At 42.3% G+C, this 20,795-nt stretch overlaps 1 protein-coding gene across 1 annotated transcript in view; it reads left to right on the forward strand.

Annotated features, from left to right (window-relative positions):
- Positions 1 to 348: 348 nt before the first annotated feature.
- Positions 349 to 20,795, forward strand: part of RBM33 (RNA binding motif protein 33) — a 121,225-nt gene continuing 100,778 nt past the window's right edge. The window contains exons 1-2 of the mRNA XM_021693026.1: positions 349 to 595; positions 20,522 to 20,600. Of these exons, the coding sequence (XP_021548701.1) occupies positions 553 to 595; positions 20,522 to 20,600 (122 nt within the window). The 5' untranslated portion in view covers positions 349 to 552. The remainder of the gene's footprint in view (positions 596 to 20,521; positions 20,601 to 20,795) is intronic.

Here is a 20,795-nt window from a genome sequence, read left to right on the forward strand (position 1 = left end):
CCGTCTCCCGACGCGGGCCTCGCCTCTCGGAGTACGCCCCGCCCCGGCCCTGGCGGCGGCGCCGGCCCCGCCCACCGCCCCGCAGGCCGCCGGCCGGAAAGCGCGGCGCCAACTGCCGCAAAGCGCCGTACGACAGGACCCGGGACCGGACTACGGCCGGCAACCGCTCCCGACACCGCTGCAGACCCTGCGGCTGCCGGAGTCGAGCGCGGCGGCTGCGCGCCTGCTCGCCCTCCGCGCTTGCCCTGCGTCCCTGGAGGCGGCCCGGAGCCGCCGCGCCGCGGAGGCGGTCCGCGCCCGCCCTGCCGGTCGCCATCATCCCGGCGTGCACCGCGGCGGCGGGCGGGCCGGCGGCCATGTTGCGATAGTCTGTTGTTTTCTTCCTGCGGAGGAGCCGGGCCGGAGTGCCCGAGAACGCCGGCCGCCTCCCCCCTGTTCCCGGTCCCGGCCCCCAGCCCCCCGTCCTCCGCCGCGCGTTCCCGGGCTCCGGCCGGCCGGCGGCCCACCGGCCGGCTTGGCGGGGCGACCCTGAAGGCCGGGCCCGCGAGCACCATGGCGGCCGCCCTGGGAGCGGGCGGAGGAGCCGGCGCCGGAGGTACGTGAGCCGCCCCGCGCGGGGGGACGGGCCGGGGCTCCCTCGGCTCGCGTCGTCCTGCCTCCCGCGTCGGTCTCCGCGGCGCGGTGGCCCGCGAGCCTCGGTGCCGGGGCACGCCTGCATGTAGCCGTGGGCCCCTCGGCACGGCGGCGGGCCCCGGGCGGCGAGGCTGTGGCCTGCGGGGCCGCGACCCGCTCAGACCGGTCGTGCGGGCGAGCGGGGTTTGTGGGAGGGTCCTCTGACCAGCTTAGGTGGGCTCCCGGCCCGAGGCAGAAACGCCGCTGGGGGAGCGAGCCCCATTGTGCAGGAGTGTGGGGCAGTGCGGCATTTCGGAAAGTAGGAATCCTTAGGGAAGAGCCCCCAGTCGTGGGTCTGCTGCTACGTGAACCCCTCACTGGTCCGGTGAACGTCTGTTGGTGCTTCATCAGCGGTTCGCAGAGACCGAACGGGGCAAGATACCTTTAGGTACTGAGTCCGTTCCCTTGCGTGGTTTCTTCTGGTTTCGCAAGCATCAGTGATTTTGACGGGGCACCTAACAAATTCCGGGTAAAAATCACTGGTGAGATTACATTTTGTCGATTGAGGTGGGTTTTGTGTTTTTTTTTATCTTAAATACGGAAGAATGCTTGAAAGTGACTTTGATGGTTGCGCGGCAGCTCTGGTAAAGGAGCCCCTTGGATGGCAAAGTATCGTCGACCAGAGCATTTGGTAGGCACTAGCGAAGCATCATTCCAGTGTCCGCTCTCGAGGTCGTCTTGAGTCACGCTTCCTTGGGAATACGTTGCAGTCGCCCTGCGCAGAACTGTGGTCTGAATGTTACAACGTTTCTCTGGCAAAGTGGAAGAAACCGCAGAGACTAAGCGCAGAAATGTCACTTTGGGCAGTACGGTTTGCTCCCCCCCGCCTTTCTGTCGGGTGATTTTTTCGCTTGGTCGAGGGGAGGCTTTCTAGGTAAAAACTGAAAATGCACGGTGCACCCGACTCGGTACTTTCTGGGGTCAGAGTCGTGTGGTCCGGGAGCTCCCGGCCCAAGGCTGTCTTCGTTAGGGCAGACACCGCGTGCGGTGGCGATTCCACGGGCTGTGGGACGTGAGGACGTTACACGGATGGCTGCTGGCGTGTCCTTTCAAGCTACTAGTTTCTCATTTGTAAGACGGTAAATGTCCGCGAATACGGCTCACCTCAGGAAAAGCGTTTCGGTGTCCTTGGTGAATTTGAGTCCAGAAAGTTTGAGGACTGCTGTTGTAGACGATTAGGTAGGCTTTATCCTTGATGTTTTGGAGGTTTCCCTGCCGTTTCCTCGCAGGCACCTGGTTCCCTGGCTCTTAGACCCAAGCCAAAATCCTCGCAAGGTTTGTGCGTTCTGTGTGACCCGGCTCCTGGGGCCTCACCGAACACACTGTCCCCTGCTCTGCTCTGGGAGCCCTGTTCCCGCCCTCCGGTGGGGGCTGGCCGCTCCTTCGCGGGGCCTCAGGCGCCCCAGGAGGCCTTCTCGTCTAAGGCTTGTCCACCTCCTGTTGTTGTCCCTTTTGTTCTGCCTTGTTTTCTTCAGAACATTTATCCCAGCTTGTAATTTTATTTTATTTGCTTCTTTTTTCTTAAAAAAAATCTTCCCCCTAGTCTGTAAGCCCCATGAAGACAGGATTGCTGCCCGTTTTACTTGCCACTTATTCCAAGTTCCTGGCACATTGCATACGTTCAACAAGTAATCTGACAAATGAGTGAGTTAAAGTATGAAATATTTTCCTTATGAATCCTTTTGTACCCTTTCCTGTGCATATGTAAATTGAACATTTTTAGCTTTGTGGACTTTTATGGTACCAACAGAATCATGTAGTGTTCTGCAGTTCGCCTTGTTCACTTAAAAGTAGGTCCTGAGGGTTGGGGGGGGGCACCTGGGTGGCTCATTCAGTTAAGCATTTGACTTCGGCTCAGGTCATGATCTCAGGGCCTCGGGATCGAGCTCCGCATGGGGCTCCCTGCTCGGCGGGGAGTCTGCTTCTCCCTCTCCCTCTGCTCCGCCCCCTGTGCGCGTGCTCTCGTTCTCTCTCTTTCAAATAAATAAATAAAACCTTAAAAAAAAGTAGGTCCTGGGGATCTTCCATGTCAATAGGTGAGAGTTTTATGGGTCTGCTGTTGAGCATTTAATCATGTTTTTTTTTTTTTTTTAAAGATTTTATTTATTTATTTGACAGAGAGAGACACAGCGAGAGAGGGAACACAAGCAGGGGGAGTGGGAGAGGGAGAAGCAGGCTCCCCGCGGAGCAGGGAGCCCGATGCGGGACTCGATCCCAGGACCCTGGGATCATGACCTGAGCTGAAGGCAGTCGCTTAACCAACTGAGCCACCCAGGCGCCCTAATCATGTTTTTATTGATGGCCATTTCAGTTATTTCTGCTTTTAAACTACTGTGGAAAATACTGTGCTAAACAGCTGTCGACACAAGTTAGTGTGCTTATGCAGTTTCCTGGAGGATACATACCTCTAGAAGTGGAAATACTGTGTTGCAAGTTACATATATTTAACATTTTGATAGCTATTGAGAGTTGTCCTTAAAAAAAAGTTGGTACCACTTTATCCTCCCTCAGTAGTGTGTGGGAGTACCCCATTTCCCATGCCCTTTCTAAGAATCTTTTTAATTTTTGTTCATCTTGGGACAGAATGGCCATAATGTTGCTATATTTTCCTGATCTACAGAGAAATTAGGCATTTTTTCATATATTGTCTGTGAATTGCATGTTTATATCATTTGGCTTTTTTTTATTGGGTGGTTGATCTCTTTGTCATTATTTATATATTTTTCATTCTTTGTATATTTTATCAGGATTATTAACCCCTTTTTAAAAATTGTGCTTGTCCTATAAATAACTTTGTTTTAAACTTTTCACTATAAGGAAGTTTAAAATTTTTACTCTGAAATATGTCACTTCTTTTTGTAAGTTTTTTTTTTCTTTTTGTAATGGTGTCTCTATGTCAAGAGTTCCTCTGTGCTTTTAACATTTTATGATTCTGTGCTTTTTTATATCTAGCTTTAATTCCATATGGAGTTTTGTTTTGGGTGTTGTGTGCTTCTGGGACCTATAACAGTTCTAATACGACTTATTGAATTCTCCCGTCTTTTCCATCTTCGTAATATATTAAGTTCCCATTAACAGTTTTTTAGAATTACTATTTCATAGTGTGTGTACATATATATGCGGGTATGTAGGGGCATATGTTATGTATATATGATGGCATGTTCTTTTTCAGAAGTTTCTTGATTAGTCTGTGTGTTTAAAAAAGTGTACTTCAGAATCATCAGTCACGTTCTATAAAGAATTCTACTGGAATTTTATTGAGATTGCATTGAGTTTATTTACATAATTTGAGAGTGTTTGATATTTTTACAATATTAACAGGAGTTAATCCTGTCAAGCTTTTCTTTTTTGTCAGTCATCTCTACCAAGTGTTCATTGAGTACCTGTTCTGTGCTGGGCACTAATCTAAGAGGCTGGGGTACATAGTGAATATACTAGAGATCCGTACCCTTATGGAACTTACATTAAGTAAATTTTTTTTTTTTTTTTAAGGATTTATTTATTTCAGAGAGAGAGCCTGTGCCCCAGGGAGGTTGGGAGGGGTAGCTCCATGCAGGGCTCCATCTCCAGACCCTGAGATCATGACCTGAGCTGAAATCAAGAGCTCAGACGCTTAACCAACTGAGCCACCCAGGCGCCCCAGTAAAATTTTCTTTATGTAGTTTTTTGTTTTATTCTTAAATATTTTATATTTGTCACTGTAGATGGCATAGTTTTTTATCTTACTACATTCTCACATTTGTTATTGGTCTATTATAGAAAAGCTTTTTAAAAATATAATTGAATTATATATAGCTGGTTTTTTGAACATTGTTTTAATAGTTTGGTACTTTAGATTTTCTGGTTAGTCACACCTGCAGAGTCTTCTGTTCTGGTATTTATAGTTCTCATTTCTTTTTTTTCTACTTGTCTCGGAGGCTTTCACTGTCAAGTCCTCCAGTATGATGTTGAAGAATAGGGGTGGCGAAAGGCATCTGTATCTTGTCATCTTGTTCTGAGTTTTAACGAGTGTTCTTTTAATGTTTTGCCATTAAATACGGTGTTTGCTATAGGTTTCTGATAGTTACTGCTTTTTAGCAAGGAAAATTGTTTTTTGATTTGGGTTTTTTATTTTATCAAAGGTTTTTTCTGCATCTGTTGAGGTGATCTATGAGACCCCTTCTTTAATCTCTTAATGTATTGTATTGATAGATTTCTAGTGCTGAACCAACCTTGCATTCTGGGTCTCAAAACCTTCTTCATGCTTTGTTCTTTTTAATACATTATTGAATTTCATTTTAGGATTTATCTGTGATCCTAAGAAAGATCAGATTATAGTTTTTTTCCTTTGTACTTGTGTGTGCATGTGTGCTATCCTGGTTTTTTTTTTTTTTTTTTTTTTAATGAAATGCTGGCTTCCTAGAATGAGTTGTGAAGTTTTCTGGGACAGTGTAAAAAATCTCTGTATTAAATCTAAGTTGGAAGAACTTTTGTCTGCAAAGCCATTGGGTCTGGTTGCTCTTTATTTTTCAGTTTCTTCTACCATTATTGGTCTATTTAGCTTTTTAGAAATCTCTGGGTAATTTTTTTTTAAGTTTGTTTAATCTCTACACCCAAAATGGGGCTTGAACTCATGACCCCGAGATCAAGAGTTGCATGCTTTTCTGACTGAGCCAGGCAGGCGCCCCTCTGTGGGTCAGTTTTGATAAATTTTTCTGGAAAAATAATTTTTTTTTTTAAAGATTTTATTTATTTGACAGAGAGAGACAGTGAGAGAAAGAACACAGGCAGGGGGAGTGGGAGAGGGAGAAGCAGGCTTCCCGCGGAGCAGGGAGCCTGATGCGGGGCTGGATCCTAGGACCCTGAGATCATGACCTGAGCCGAAGGCAGACGCCTAACGACTGAGTCACCCAGGCGCCCCTGGAAAAATAATTTTTTATGTTTATATTTTTGAATTAATGTACGGCTCAACACTACCATTTCTAGTGTGTTAAAGGTAAATTTTTTTGAGGCTCGTGTGTGTGAACAAATTCTTTATTCTTATACTTGATTGATGATTTGGTTGGGCCTAGAATTCTAGACTTGAATTCATTTTCCTTAGATTTTTGGTGGTGGTGTTGTGTTGTTTTTCTGGCTTCCAGTTCTACTGTTGAAAAGTCTGATGGCATTCTGATTCCTTTGTATGTGACCTTTTCCGCTCCCTGGAGGATTTTAACAATTCCTCCTCAGTGTTCTAAAATTTCATTAGCCTAGGTCTTTTTATTGTGCTTTGCATTTGGTGGACACTTTAGTGTGGAAATATGCATCTTCAGTTCTGGGAGATTTTCTTGTATTTTTCTCCCTTTCATTTCCTCTGTTCACGCCTTCTGAAACTCTTATTATTGGTTTCTGATGCTTCAGTTATTCCTCATAAGAATAAAGAGACAGTTCGTTAAGATGCTTTTGGGAAGATAGGCACTGCGGTAGTTCATAGAGGGAAGTAAGAGATTATGTAACTGAGTAAGGCTGGAGAAGCGCAGCATTCGGGGCTGCTCTGGGGCCTCGGGCAGGCCCCCAGCTGCTGGTGGAGCTGTGCTCCAGGGATGCTCTGAGGCTGCCACTCCTTCAGTAGGAGGGATTTTGTTCCTCTCTGGTCAAATGCTGTTTATCTTTAGCTGTTTTAGCTATGGCGAAATGTGTCCTCTATCCTTGATCTTTTGATATTTTCTCCTCTTTTTTGAAAGATGGAACTCTAATACTTATATATAACACCATTTTAAAAATGTTAACTAAGTCAATTAAGACAGTGTAATTCAGTGAGAGTATGTGCCTTGTACACCCCCAGATTGCAACCTATACTTAGTGATTCTGCCTGCATGATTTAGTAGGTGCCATGAATAAGTGATCTTCTTACCTAATCATCAACGAAGTCATGGTTGCCCTCTAATATTTTATATAGGAAATCAGAGGGTATGTTACTACAGTTGCTTCCTAAATAAATGTAAGAGTGCTGTACTTGGTGTTTGGTAGGCCTGAGTTTAAATCTGGTTTTTTTAGTAAAAACTTTCGTTAGTCTTGGTTTTCACATCTGTAAAAAAAAAAAAAAAAAAGGAAGACTTGGAGTTGGATTAAAGGAGAAAACCAATGTAAAAATGATAGCTTGTTGAAGTAAAATGAAGTCTCTGTTAAGATCTTCAATAGTGCTCGGATTATTTGAGTTTTATCAGTCAGTCTGTGTTTCAGTCAGAACAGAAGCCATGCTATGCATTTCAAGTATGAAGCGATTTTAATACAGGAATTAGAGGCTTACATAATCCTTAGAAAGGTGGAGGTACAACGGTCAGGAAAACTTTCTCTGATAATCTCAGCCCGGTTGTCTGGAGTTTGCCTGGAAGTCCTGTGACCCTGAAGACTCTTGGGGAATCTCACGGCCTTCTTGGTCTGCGGCACTGCAGGTGTTGACTTTTGACCCTATCAATTCTCAAGAAGTCACCACTGACTCTCAGGTACAGCTCCTGCAAACTCAGGTACAGCAACATGGTTTTCTGGAGCTCCCTCCCACCTCCCAGACGGCCTCCTGCCCTGTGTGTGTATGTGCTGCCTTTGCCACCTGAGAATAACTGTAATGATAATTGGGACTCAAACCTTCTGCGAGTGTCTTGCCTTGCCTCACGCAGTCTAACTCAGAGCCCCACAAAGAAACGTATTCCTGCATTTCCTCTGCACCATTGCGGTGAGTATGGTGACCTCAGTCAGCACAACTGTTACATATGTCTGTGGAAGGCAAAAGAGGGATTGGTGAGTGGACTTTCTCCTTTTCTTTGACGTTTCTTCCCCTAAATTTCACCTATTTAGCAACTGATCTTCACCAGTTTAGAAAGTTTCACTTATTTATTTTTATTTTTGAAGGTTTTACTTTTTTAAAAGAGGGTCGAGATTCTTGGGAAAGAAATGGGGTATCATTTCCTCTGATTCTAAGTCATGATGGGAACATTCGGTTGGCTGAGCTCAGACCACTTGTCCTCTTCCAGGCTGCCCAGGATGATAGAGAATCAAGGATCTACCTTTTATAGTTTCCATATTGGGAGGCAGAGCCCTGTCTTCTGTTAGGACTCATACTATGATTGATATCCAAAGACAGGAAGGAGAAATTCAGTTGTAAGATAGGGCAAATGGTCAATGTGCCCTACACTTCCTAAACAAAATACAGAGTTCATTTTAGGGAGAACCTGTCCAGGGGCCCATATACGTGAGAGATTATTTATTATTTTGGGGGTGGGACAGAGGGAAAGGGAGAGAGAGTAGGAGGATCTCAAGCAGGCTCCATGGCTGAAATCAAGAGTCCAAAGCTTAATAGACTGAGCCACCCAGGCACCCCATGTGAGAGATTGTTAAAACAATGACTACAAATTATTTTCCAGACAACCTGGCGTAGGGCCTCTCTCTGAATATTTTGCTTGGTTCCTCAGTTTGGTAGTTTTACTCTGTAGGGCTAATATGCTCACTTTCAGAGGTCTCGAACATTACCCTGATTGTTTTTTCTAGTTACGGTTTAAATAAAGGGTCTAGATTTACTCGCCTATAAAATACGGAAATTTGACTGTTAGTGATTCAGCATGTGAGCGTATCAACATGAGAATGATGTTGAGGTAAAAAGAAGAAGGTTGAGAACCTTTAGACTACAGCAAAGATTGGCAAATTTTATGTGTAAAGGGCCAAATAGTAAATATTTTCGGCTTTGCAGATCACATGGTTTCTGTTGCAATTACTGTTTTGCCCTTGGAGGTTGAAAGCAGCTATGAACAATATGTAATTGAATTGGCATACAGTGTTCCAATAAAAGCTTACTTACATAAACAGGTAGTAGCCCAATTTGGACAGAAATGGGTGGCAGACCCTACTTGGCCTGTGGACTGTAATTTGCTGGCCCTTGGACTAGGCAGTTGACTAGAACCCTGTTCAAGCTAATGTTTTATATTGTTTCTAATCCAAGTTTCAGGTTCCTGGAAAAGAAGAAATAGTGAGAATGCTAAGTAAGAGAGTTGGGTTAGTTATAGACATCGGTTGCTGTGTAATTGAAAGGTGTAAAAATTCCAGGAGATACCTGTAATCTTGCTCTAAGGAAACCTGCTCCCTTATGGAAATAGAATGACTGTCTAGCACCACATTTGGCCTTCCAGGGAGAGTCCACGGGTGGGGGCATCGACCACGCTTGTCCTGCTAAGCTAATCTTCCCCTTGGACTTCAGGGATGCATTGTTCTTGCTTCAGCTGGACTATGTGGACACCTTTTGTTCTCTTGGTTCTGCTCAGTGTGACAGATACAAACTGCAACTTTACAAAAAGGATTTGTCCGTATTCTAAAGGTGAACAGAAGGAAAATGACTGTAGGAGATGTAAGAGTACTAAAAATGGGCCAGGAGTTCTTGTCTTAGTTTATTTCCTAGAATTTCTTTCTTTCTTTTTTTTTTTTTTAAAGATTTTATTTATTTGGGAGAGAGAATGAGAAAGAGAGAGCACCGGGGGGGGGGAGGGTCACAGGGAGAAGCAGACTCCCTGCCGAGCAGGCAGCCCGATGCGGGACTCGATCCTGGGACTCCAGGATCATGACCTGAGCCGAAGGCAGTCGCTTAACCAACTGAGCCACCCAGGCGCCCCTATTTCCTAGAATTTCAAGTCATGGTTCTTACCATCTCCATTTTTGTATTCCATATTCCAGGAGGAAGAAAATAAGCTCTTGCTTTCTGCCTCATTAGGTGTGGTCTTTGTCCAAAAACAGGTTCACCCATGTTGAGAGTCATTCTTACTTCCTTTTGGGAATTACTAGTTGTCTTCTGCTCCCATGTTGCTGTAGCTGTATCTCACTGCGTTACTTAAAAAAAATTTTTTTTATTTCTTTGGTGTCAGTAGATGAGATTGCTTTCTTCAGAAAAAGCCTTTTCAGCCCAAACTTTTTTCCCCCAAGCTTGCATGAATTTACACTTGCGCTGGGATTCTCAGCAGTTTTCCCTTTGGGACCTCACTACGAGTCATTTTCCCTCCTTTGCTTCACCCTCATGTTTGATCACTTTTCCCTTCCATACAGACACCTACACATGATGAGCTTGTTCCTACATTAAAAAAAAAACAACAACTAAAAAACCCTTTTTCTCTATCATAAATGGTTGCCTTCAAGCATCTGTTCCACGTTCGTACCTTGTGGCCAGAGCTTGAGAGGATATCTAACCTGTATAAAGCAGTACTTGTCTGGGTCCCTCTCACTTCCTGTTGACCTGTGTGGCGGGAGAAATCATTCAATAAAATAAACTGTAAAGAGTAGCATGACGAACCTATTAACCTCACAGCTGGAATTAGCATTTAACCTTTGGTCACATTTGCATCAGGTTTGTTTTTTAAATGAAGGGGACAGTATTACAGATAAGGTCCCCATTATGCTTTGCGTGATCCTCTTCTTCCGGAGTCTCACATTATCAGGAATTTGGTGTATTTCCAATGTATATTTGTCAAGATGTTAAATTAAGAAATACATCTACGTATATGTATTCGTAACCGGTACATAATATTTATTTTATGCCATGAAGGTTAGTCTGTGTGTAGGTCACTGTGTATCTTTGCCAGTGTGTCTTTGGTTTAGACTAGTCAGAGTGAGGAAAAAGAGAGAAAGGCATGTAGATTTTTGCCAGATATTGTCAGACACAGTTCTGTGTAGGATTTGTGCCATTTTGCACGGCCACCACTAGTCAAAGAATGCCTGTGCCCCCACACTCTCATCAACAGTATACAGTCAGATGTTTTGAGTCTTCGTCAGAAGTAGAAAATTATTCATAGTTCACTTTAAAATATCTCTTATTTAAAAAAAGACCTATTGTGGGAAAAATTTCAACTTAACAATAATTGCATAGTTCCGTATGTCCATCATCTAGTTATAGCAATATGAAATCACGGTCAGTCGTATTTCATCTGTATTCCACCTTCTTACTCCTGTCCCCATAAAACTTCCCATTCCCCTTCCCCCGTTCTTTGGCACCCACCAGTCTGCTTTCTGTCTTTATGATTTCTACTACTCTTGGGACCTTGTGTAAGAGCAGTCATTCGACATTTGTCTTTTTGTCAATGGCTTATTTCACGTAACATAATGTCGTCAAAGTTCATGCATGTTGTAGCCATTGGTGACATGGAAATGTCACCATTTCCAAGGCTAAGTAATATCCAGTAGTATGGCTAGACCACATTTTATTTATCCATTTGTGCATTGGTGGACACTTGGGTTGCTTCCACCTTTTGGTTATTGTGAATAATGCTGCCATGAAGATGGGTGTATAAATACCTCTTCAAACCTGTGTTTTCAGTTCTTTTGTAAGTATACTCAGAAGTGGAATTGCCACAGCAGTCATTGGATTTAGAGCCCATCCTAATCCAGTATGACCTCATCTTAACAATTATATCTGTAATGATCCTATTTCTGAATAAGGTCACATTGTGAGGTTCTGGTGAACAGGTTCCTGGCACAGAGCTCCTAAAATCCTTTGAGTTTATTGTCTTTTGTATGCTAATGAATGACTCACTGTTTGGGGGGGTAACCTAGATAGCTTCAGGATGGGGAGCAGTTGCCTGAAAAACCAACCACATGTTTAAAGGGTTAGAATTTTCGGCCTCAACCTTATTTCCTGGGAGGTAGGCGATGGGCTGGAGATTGAGTTCTGTCATCTTTGGTCAGTGGTTTAGCAGTCATGCTTATCTAATGAGACCTCCATAAAAATCCCTCAGTGAAGGGATTTGGGATAGCTTCCCACATCCCTGTATTGGGAGGGTGGCATACCGTTACCATGGGGACAGAGGCTTTTGCACTTGGACCCTTCCCAGCTTCGTCCTACTTATATCTGGCTCTTCATTTTTATCCTTTATAGTAAACTGTCATAGTATCATGTTTTCCTGGGTTCTGTGAGGGGTTCTGTAAGTTGTTCAATTGAATTATTTAACCTGGGGGAAGGGTGATTGTGGGAACCCCTGAATTTGTAGTTGGCCAGTAGAAGTATGGGTAGCCAGGGCACCCAGTTTGAAGCTGACTATCTGAAGTGGGGCAGTCTCGTGAGACTGAGCCCTTAACCTCTCTGCTAACTCCGGATTATGAGGGTCAGAATGGAATGTAATTGTTCAACATCTGCCTAGTGTCTGAAAATCAGAGACTATTCAGTCCTGCACAGTCAGCAAGTCAGACTTGCTTTTAGTATTAACAAAAGATGACTGGTGTGTAATAAGACCCATGCATCATTTTAAAAACCAAACTCATTACCTTCTACCCATCCCCAACCCCAACCCCAAAATAAACCAGCACATTTATCAGTCAATTCACATCCTGTTAATATTCCAGATTCAAAATACTGATGTTTTCTTTGACTTCTCTTTCATCCATGTCATTTAGTTGACATGACTTGGAGTTTCTAAATGGACAGTTAATGGGGCACTTGATTTCAGCTCAGGTCATGGTCTCAGGGTTGTGGGAATGAGCCCTGAGTTGGGTTCTGTGCTCAGTGGGGAGTCCGCTGGAGTTTCTCTCTCTCCCTCTGCCCCTCCCCCTGCTCATGCTTCTCTCTCTGCTTCTCTAAAATAAATAAATAAATCTTAAAAAAATAGATTCTGATCCATTGTCTTATTTTCCCACCTATTTACTGTGATGCTAGCCAGGATTTTTTTTTTTCCTTATTACTTGGTTTGTAGTTCTTTGTTGTTCAGACCATTGTTTTATCTGTTATCAGTTCAGTTATTGCTGCTTTTTGCTGCTAGATAATTTTTCTAAACTGCAATTATGTTGCATATTAAGTGTAGATTTCTCACACTGATTCTTCAGTAATGTCCCAAATCTACCTTTTCAGCATTTATTTTTCCTGTTGCTTCTGTCAGTGAATGGCTGTTTCAAACCTACCGAACTATTCACAGTCTTCTGGGCTTATACAGCACTTTTCACCCTCTCTGCTGTCTTCCCTCTATGCCCATCTGCTTTTCAAAAATCTAGTCATTGCTCAGCCTTCCTAACTCTTACTGTAAAACCAAACTTTACTTTCCCCAGCCCCTGTTATGCTGTATGGTTTTTTTTTTTTTTTTTTTCGGAAAATTAACCCCAAAAAACCCTTTGGGTTTAAAAAAATTTTTTTTTAATTTTATTATTTCCTTTTTTTTTTTTTCTTCAGGTGGTTTTTTTTTTTTTTTTTTTAAGATATATTTAAGTAGGCTGCATGCCCAGCATGGAGCCCCGTGCAGGGCTTGAACTCCTGACCCTGAGATCAAGGCCTGCGCTGAGATCAGGAGTCGTATGCTTAACTGACTGAGCCATCCAGGCACTCTTTCAGTGGCTTTTTATGCTGATAAATTTAAATGGTATGAAATTTCATACTTCATTAAGAACATTGTGCCGTCCTGTTTAAAGTTCGCACATTATATGTTCAAATGTGTGCATAAACATTTAGAATGATGTTTGTTTGATGTTATGACTGTTATTCTTTTTTTCTGTTGAGAGCCGGCTCTAGCCGAGGATGGGGGAGAGGGAGAGAGAGAGACTCTTAAGTAGTCTCCATGCCCCACCGCAGAGCCCAATGTGGGGTTTGATCTGACCCTGAGATCATGACCTGAGCAGAAATTAGGAGTCAGATGCTTAACCACCTGACCCACCCAGGTGCCCTGTTATTTCTGATCAGAGAGATTTGGGGTGATTTCAATACCATCTTTATACCTTCTAGGTATTGCACGAAGTTGTTATAGTTGCATATTATTTTAGTAAGGACAGTTGTTATCCTAAGAAAGAAAATAGGTTCTGTAAAAATGTAAGGACAAATAACAGAAGACAGTCTGTAATTAATTCCATACAGAAAGATAACTGCCATTAGTGGTTTTACTTACATGCTTCCAGACACACATACATGTATACATTTTACATATAAAGTCCATTATACTGCATGATATTGTGGGATGTTTTCCTATGATATAGGAAATGATATATGATGATATATTGATATATGATATATTATTGAGGACGTTTTTCCGTGTCAGAAATACAGCAATACTACTGATAGTTCTTACTGCTGCCTAGTATATAATTGCAAGACTGTATTTTAATTTTACCTCTCTGCTTTGTCGTCTTTTGTTGGGTATTTGCTTGATTTCCACTTTTCCCCTCTTGATAAAACATTCCTGGTAAGCATCCTTGTCCATACTATCTATGTTCACTGATTGGACGACAACAGCTTTCAAAGTCTTAAAGAGTCCCCAAGACTATTTTCGTAAGAGTACTAAGACCTGATGTGTCTTTTTTACTGTGGTTACATTTGCACCATTGTTGCAAAAGTAATGGTGAGTCATTTTGTTTCCTTAGCATGAGTCCAGGCAGTGGCCATAAATTGTTAGAAGTCAGGCCACGCAGAGAAAAAAAACACAACAGTTTTTTTAGGAAGATCCTTGATGAAGCAGTAAAAGTTATTAATTTTATTAAATCTTGACCCTGAAGTACATTTAAAAAAAATAATATAGTTTGGGGCACCTGGGTGGCCTGGGTGGCTCATTTGGTTAAGTGTCCAACTCTTGATTTCAGCTCAGGTCATGATCTCAGGGTTGTGAGATTAAGCACTGCTTCTTGGGCTCTGTGCTGGGCGTGGAGCCTGCTTAAGATTCTCTCTCTCTCCTCTGCCCCTCCCCATCTCCCTCCCTCTTAAAAAAAGAAAAGGTTTATGACAAAATGGGAAGTATGCATAAGGTGTTTCTGTTACTACCACCTGTGGCCTCTAGGAAAAGTACTTTTCTGATTGAGTGGAGAGCTGAATTTGCTGTGTGTTGTTTTTTTCATAGAACACCAGTTTTACTTGAAAAGACAACTGACCAAACTAGAATTATTCAGACTTTAGTATTTGGCAGATGTTTTCTTGCAAATGAAGTGAGCCTCTGTTCAAGGGATCAACTGACAGTATTGATTGCCAATGAGAAAATCCAAGCTTCCAAATTAGAATTAGAATTTTGGAAAAGTTGTATTTGCTATGGTGAACTTGAAGACGTCCCAATATTTGAATACTTTTCTGATGAGATTGGTGGTGCTATTAACAAATTAATTTTTGATATTGAATAATGAAAGGTGTCCACACTTGAAAGAGCAGCAAAATTCAGTGAATGTGTATTTTCAAGATGTTACATAATCACTCATGTTAAAAGATGTATTAACAATGCAAGACATACCATTGCATTTTAACAGGTGAGAGTATGAAATGTTCATTGATAAGGCTTCAGATTCTTCATTGCAAATAGCCTTTGAGAAACCGCCACTTATCGAGTATTGGTATAGTATCAAGAATATCTGAAATTACCTGAAAACACTTAATGCCCTCTTACAACTTCACATACATTTGGAGTTGGATTTCTTTCATGCACTTCAGTCAGAACAATATATTGCAAGAGATCGAATGCAGAAGCAGATGTAAAAATCAAGCTGTCTTCTACAGAGAGACATTAAAGAGTTTTGCAAAACAAAAATCTTTCTTTTTTTAAATACAGTTTTCATTAACGGGGCGCCTGGGTGGCTCAGTCGTTAAGCGTCTGCCTTCGGCTCAGGTCATGATCCCAGGGTCCTGGGATCGAGCCCTGCATCGGGCTCCCTGCTCTGCGGGAAGCCTGCTTCTCCCTCTCCCACTCCCCCTGCTTGTGTTCCCTCTCTCGCTGTCTCTCTCTCTGTCAAATAAATAAAATCTTTAAAATAAATAAATAAATAAATACAGTTTTCATTAAGAATATGTTACGTTAACGTGTAATGGGTTTATTTCTTTTACACCAATTTGTGAATAAAATATTTTTAAAATGCCTTGGTTTTAATTTCTAATACAGTAAATATTGAAAGATACAGCTCATGTACATTTTGTTTTTAAATTTAAAAAATTTTAGTATAATCAATAAAATGTTACATGTTTCAAGGTTACAACATAGTGATTTGACAGCTCTGTACCTTTTGCTGTGCTCACAAGTTTAGCTCCCATCTGTCACCATACAGTGCTGTTACTGTATCATCAATTATATTGGCAGTGCTTCCCATGTCCATTTTAAATGCATTTTACACTGATCATTCTCTTTAAAATTGTAATCAGCCTGGTTAGCACCTCCCACTCCCCTCCTCCTTGTTTTCCATATATATTTGTTTGTGGGATTTTGTTTGTCTGTACCTGTTAGACTGTAACCTGCACATGGTGGAAATTTTTATCCTGTACACCCCTGTATGTCAGGTGTTTAGAACAATGCCGGGCATACATTAGGTGCTCAAATAATTGTTGAAGGAATCGGGTTTCGTGATCTTAGTTCTGTTCATAGTTTCTGCTTAACTTGCACTAATCCTTAATTTTCTTGGACGTTTTATGGGGGTCTCTCCTTTGGAGAAGTATCTATTTAACTATTTTTGCATAATCCAGGCTTCTAATTTTGACTTTTGTGGATTTAACTGCAGGAAGCAGTTATATATACATATATATATATATGTATGTGTGTATATATATATATATATGTATATATATATAGCAAGATGACAGTTAAATTTTCTTCTGGAGTATCTTCTCTGATGGATTGTGGTCAACTGGGGGCAGGGATTCTCAGCTCTAGCTGTCATTACAATTACTGAGAAGCTTTAAAAAACAAAAAATAGAGCCCACTGAATCAGATTCAGGGTGGGGTCAGGGATTGTATAATTTTTAAGGTTTCTAGGTGATTGTTACCTTGGCATAAAGGTTTTCTGTCCTCAGCAGAATTGGGTGTTGTAATTAGCATTATCTGCCAGGGGTGATTGTGACCATTAATACCTTCCCTGTGAACTGATGTGAAAAAGGCCATGAACAAACCTTTTTGCTTATAAAATGTTGGGACTTTGTTCACGTTGTCATAGCTGGGGAATACTCTGTTTTCATGAAGTATGTAATCTGGGGGAGGAAGGAAAATTAACACAGAAACTTGAATTGTTTTGTTTATTTATTTTTAAAGATTTTTATTTATTTGAGATAGAGATTGCGAGAGCAAGAGAGAGCACGAGTGGCAGGGCGGGGTAGAGGGAGAGGGAGAAGCAGGGCTCTCTGCTGAGCAGGGAGCCCGACTTGGGGCTTGATCTCAGGACCCTGGGATCATGACCTGAGCCGAAGGCAGATGGTTAACCCACTGAGCCGCGCAGGTGCCCCCAGAAACCTGAATTAGTTGCTTACATTTAAAAACTAAGGAACAATCCATATATTTGTCTTCTCTTGAAAAGTTGGAATCTGCCTTCACTGGGTGTGCGTTCCCTGTAATAGGTGGTAATGCTCCTGTCTGTAAACAAGGTAAAGTCCTGCTAATTTGATGTAATTCCCACCTAGTCTGCTTTGCTCATTTATATTCCCCTGTGTACTTCCTGTAGACATTTGAGTTTTTCATCCCTGACCAGAGTTTCTTAATTATCTTTTTAAAAAAAACTGATTCCATTGAAGTGTAATTGACATACAGGAGATTGCGTATCTTTGAAACATACAATTTGATAAGTTTGGGTATATGTATACATCCATGAAACCACAGCCACAGTCAGGGTAATGAATGTGTCATCGTCAGAAGTGTCTTCGTGTCCTTTTTAATTCCTGCTTCCTGCCCTGCTGTCCCTGAGCAAATGCTGATTCTGTTACTGTTGTAACAGTACCATTTTATAAAAAGGAATCTGAGAGTATGTGTTCTTTTTTTTGTCTGGCTTCTCTCAGCATAATTATTTTGAAGGTCATCCGTGTTGTTGAGTGTACCAGTATTTAATTCTCCTTTATTGCTGAGTAGACTTGTACTTACAGATAGTCCACAATTTGTTGATCTGTTTGCCTGTTGATGGACATTTGGGTTGTTTCCACTTTTGGGCTTTTACCAATATTGTGCCTATGAACATTTGTGTACAAGCCTTTGCATGGATTTATATATTTTTTTTCTCTTGGGTAGTTACAAAGGAGTGGAATGGCTGGATCATGTGGTAGGGGTATATTTAACTTAAGAAACTGCCAGACTGGGGCACCTGGGTGGCTCAGTTGGTTAAGTGTCTGCCTTCGGCTCGGGTCATGATCCCAGGGTCCTGGGATTAAGTCCTGCATCGGGCTCCCTGCTTAGCGGAGAGCCTGTGTCTCCCTCTTCCACTCGCCCCTGTTTGTGCTCTCTCTCCCAAATAAATAAAATCTTAAAAAAAAAACAAAACTGCCAAACTATTTTATTAAGTGGTTGTATCACTTCACATTCCTGTCAGCAGAATATGAGTTCAGTTGCTCCACATTCTTGACAACACTTGGTATAGTAGGTCTTGAATTTTACTCATTCTCATAGATATGTCGTGCTGTATTGTTGTGGCTTTAATTTACATTTCCCTAATGACAGTGTAATGTTGAGAATCTTTTCATATGCTCTTTGTCATACATACATGTTTTTTTTGGTGAAGTCTCTATTTAAATATTTTTCCCCTTAAGGACGCCTGAGCAGCTCACTCAGTTACACATCTGAATCTTGGTTTCGGCTCAGGTCATGATCTCAGGGTTGATGGGTCCCTGTGTCCAGGCTCCTCTCGGAGTCAGCTTAAGATTCTTTCCCCTTCTTTCTCCCTCCTCCTCTGCTCCTCCCCTTGCTTGCGGCTCTCTCTCTCTAAAATAAATAAAATCTTAAAAAAAAAAAAATTTTCTCTTTAGAAAAAGTTGAGTTTTTATTGTTCAGTTTGAGAGTTTTTAATATTTTCTGTATGCAGGTCCTTTTTTAATAGATATGTACTTTGCGCACACTTACTATTAGTTTGGCTTGTCTTCACTTTCTTTTTTTTTTTTTTTTTAAGATTTTATTTATTTATTTGAGAGAGAGAGAGAGAATGAGAGAGAGAGAGCACATGAGAGGGGGGAGGGTCAGAGGGAGAAGCAGACTCCCCACTGAGCAGGGAGCCCGATGCGGGACTCGATCCAGGGACTCCAGGATCATGACCTGAGCCGAAGGCAGTCGCTTAACCAACTGAGCCACCCAGGCGCCCTTGTCTTCACTTTCTTAATGATAACTTCTGGAGGATAGAAGTTTTAAAATTTTGTTGCAGTCCAGATTCTCGTTTTGTTCTTTTATTGATTGGGCTTTTGCTGTCACCAGTATGTCCTTGCCTAACCCAGGGACCACAAAGAGTTTTTTCTGTGTTTTAATAAGGAATGGATCCAGGTTCACTTTTTTCCCTTCTCTCTTTCTCCACCCCACCCCCCTTTTTTTTTTTCCATATGGTGATCCAGTTCTTCTAGTACCATTTGAAAAGACTTTTCTTTGAGTCTTTGTAAAATATCAGTTGTCCACGTATGTTCTCGATAGGCTGTTCTGTTCCATTGGTCTGTTTGTCTATTTTTATACCAACACCACAGTTTTCATTATTATAGCTTTCTAATAATTCTTAAAATCAGACAATGTTAGTTTTCCAACATGCTCTTTTTTCAGAATTGTTTTGGTTATTTTAGGTCCTTTGTATTTCAATATGAATTTTAGAATCACTTTTTGAATTTCTACAGAAAAGTTGCTAGGATTTTGATTGGGATTATGTTGAATCTATAGATCAGTTTGGGGAGAGATTGACATTTCAGTAATAATGAGTCTTGACTCATGAACATAATCTCTTGATGTGAGAACAAAGGCAAAAGAAATATAGAAAAAATTAAATCTCCTTTGCAGCACATTGGCAAGTTCTTGGGACAGGCAGGGTGACCTTCTTCAAGGAGCTCGGCTGCCTCAGCATTAATACTTTGCTAGAGGCAAAAGGCAGCCTTAGCTTGACGTTAGCCTGACCTCCAGGATTCTGTAAAAATCCTCTAGCAGAGCCTCCCACACTTAAAAGACCACACGTTCCCAGAGGGGCTATCCATGGTCATGGATAACCTTGGCCAGAGTGGCCAAGCAGTTGGTGGTGCAGGAGGCATTGCCGACCATCTTGAGGGAGTTGTCATACTTCTCATGATTCATGCCCACCCATCACAAACATGGGGGCTTCAGCAAAAGTGGTAGAGATGATGACCCTCTCGGCTCCACCCTTCAAGTGAGCGCCAGCCTTCTCCATGTCCCCAGCGGACTTCACAACCTGCTCAGCACCAGCATCACCCCATTTGGTGGTGGGATCTCGCTCCTGGAAGGTGGAGATGGGCTTTCCATTGATGAGTTTCCTGTTCTCAGCCTTGATAGGGCCATTGAATTTGCCCTGGTGGGATCATACTGGAACATGTAGACCTTCAGCACTGTGTCTCGGGTGAAGCTGGTACTGCGCAAGAAGAGGGGAGGAGCAGAGAGCCAGAACCTTTACGTTTTAAAATGTTACGTCAGGAATCCTTAGAAGAAACTGGTTGTTTCAGTACAGCTCTTCCTTAGCTTATGGGGTTATGTCCTGGTAAGCCTGTTGTAAATTGAAAATACTGTAACTGAAAATGCATAGACCTAACCTGCTGAACATTATATTATAGCTTAGCCTGGCCTACTTTAAGGCAGAATCCTGTAACACAAAGCCTATTTTATGATGAAGTGTTGACTATGTTATGTAACATATTGAATACTGTACTGAAAGTGACAAACAATGGTTGTGTGGGTACAGATGGTTGTCAGTGTATTCGTTGTTTACCCTCATGATCCCTTGGCTACAGGGAGCTCTGGCTGTTGCTCATTGCCTGGCATCACGAGAAAGAATTGTATCGCATGTCACTAGCTTGGGAAAAGACCCACATTCAAATATGAAGTATGGTTTTTACTGAATGCATATTGCTTTTGCAGCATTGTAAAGTTGAAAATCATAGGTTAAACCATTGTAAGTCAGGGGCCGTCAGTATTTGAATATCTGTGTCTGTTTTAATTTAGTAAGACTGACTTTCATGGCCTCTCCTTCACAGATGATGACTTTGACCAGTTTGATAAGCCTGGTGCAGAGCGATCTTGGAGAAGAAGAGCTGCAGACGAGGACTGGGACAGGTATAGAACACCTGGTTACTTGTAGTCTGTGCTGATTTCTCTGATTCTGCCACTTGGCTCTGCAGAGATTTTTTTTTTAAGATTTCATTTTTAAGTAATCTCCACACCCAGTGTGGGGCTCAGACTCAAAACCCCAGGATCAAGTGTTGCATGCTCTACTGACTGAGCCAGCAAGGCATCCCGGCTCTGCAGAGG

The sequence above is a fragment of the Neomonachus schauinslandi genome, chromosome 12, assembly GCF_002201575.2.
Source record: "Neomonachus schauinslandi chromosome 12, ASM220157v2, whole genome shotgun sequence".
NCBI classification, from domain to species: domain Eukaryota; kingdom Metazoa; phylum Chordata; class Mammalia; order Carnivora; family Phocidae; genus Neomonachus; species Neomonachus schauinslandi.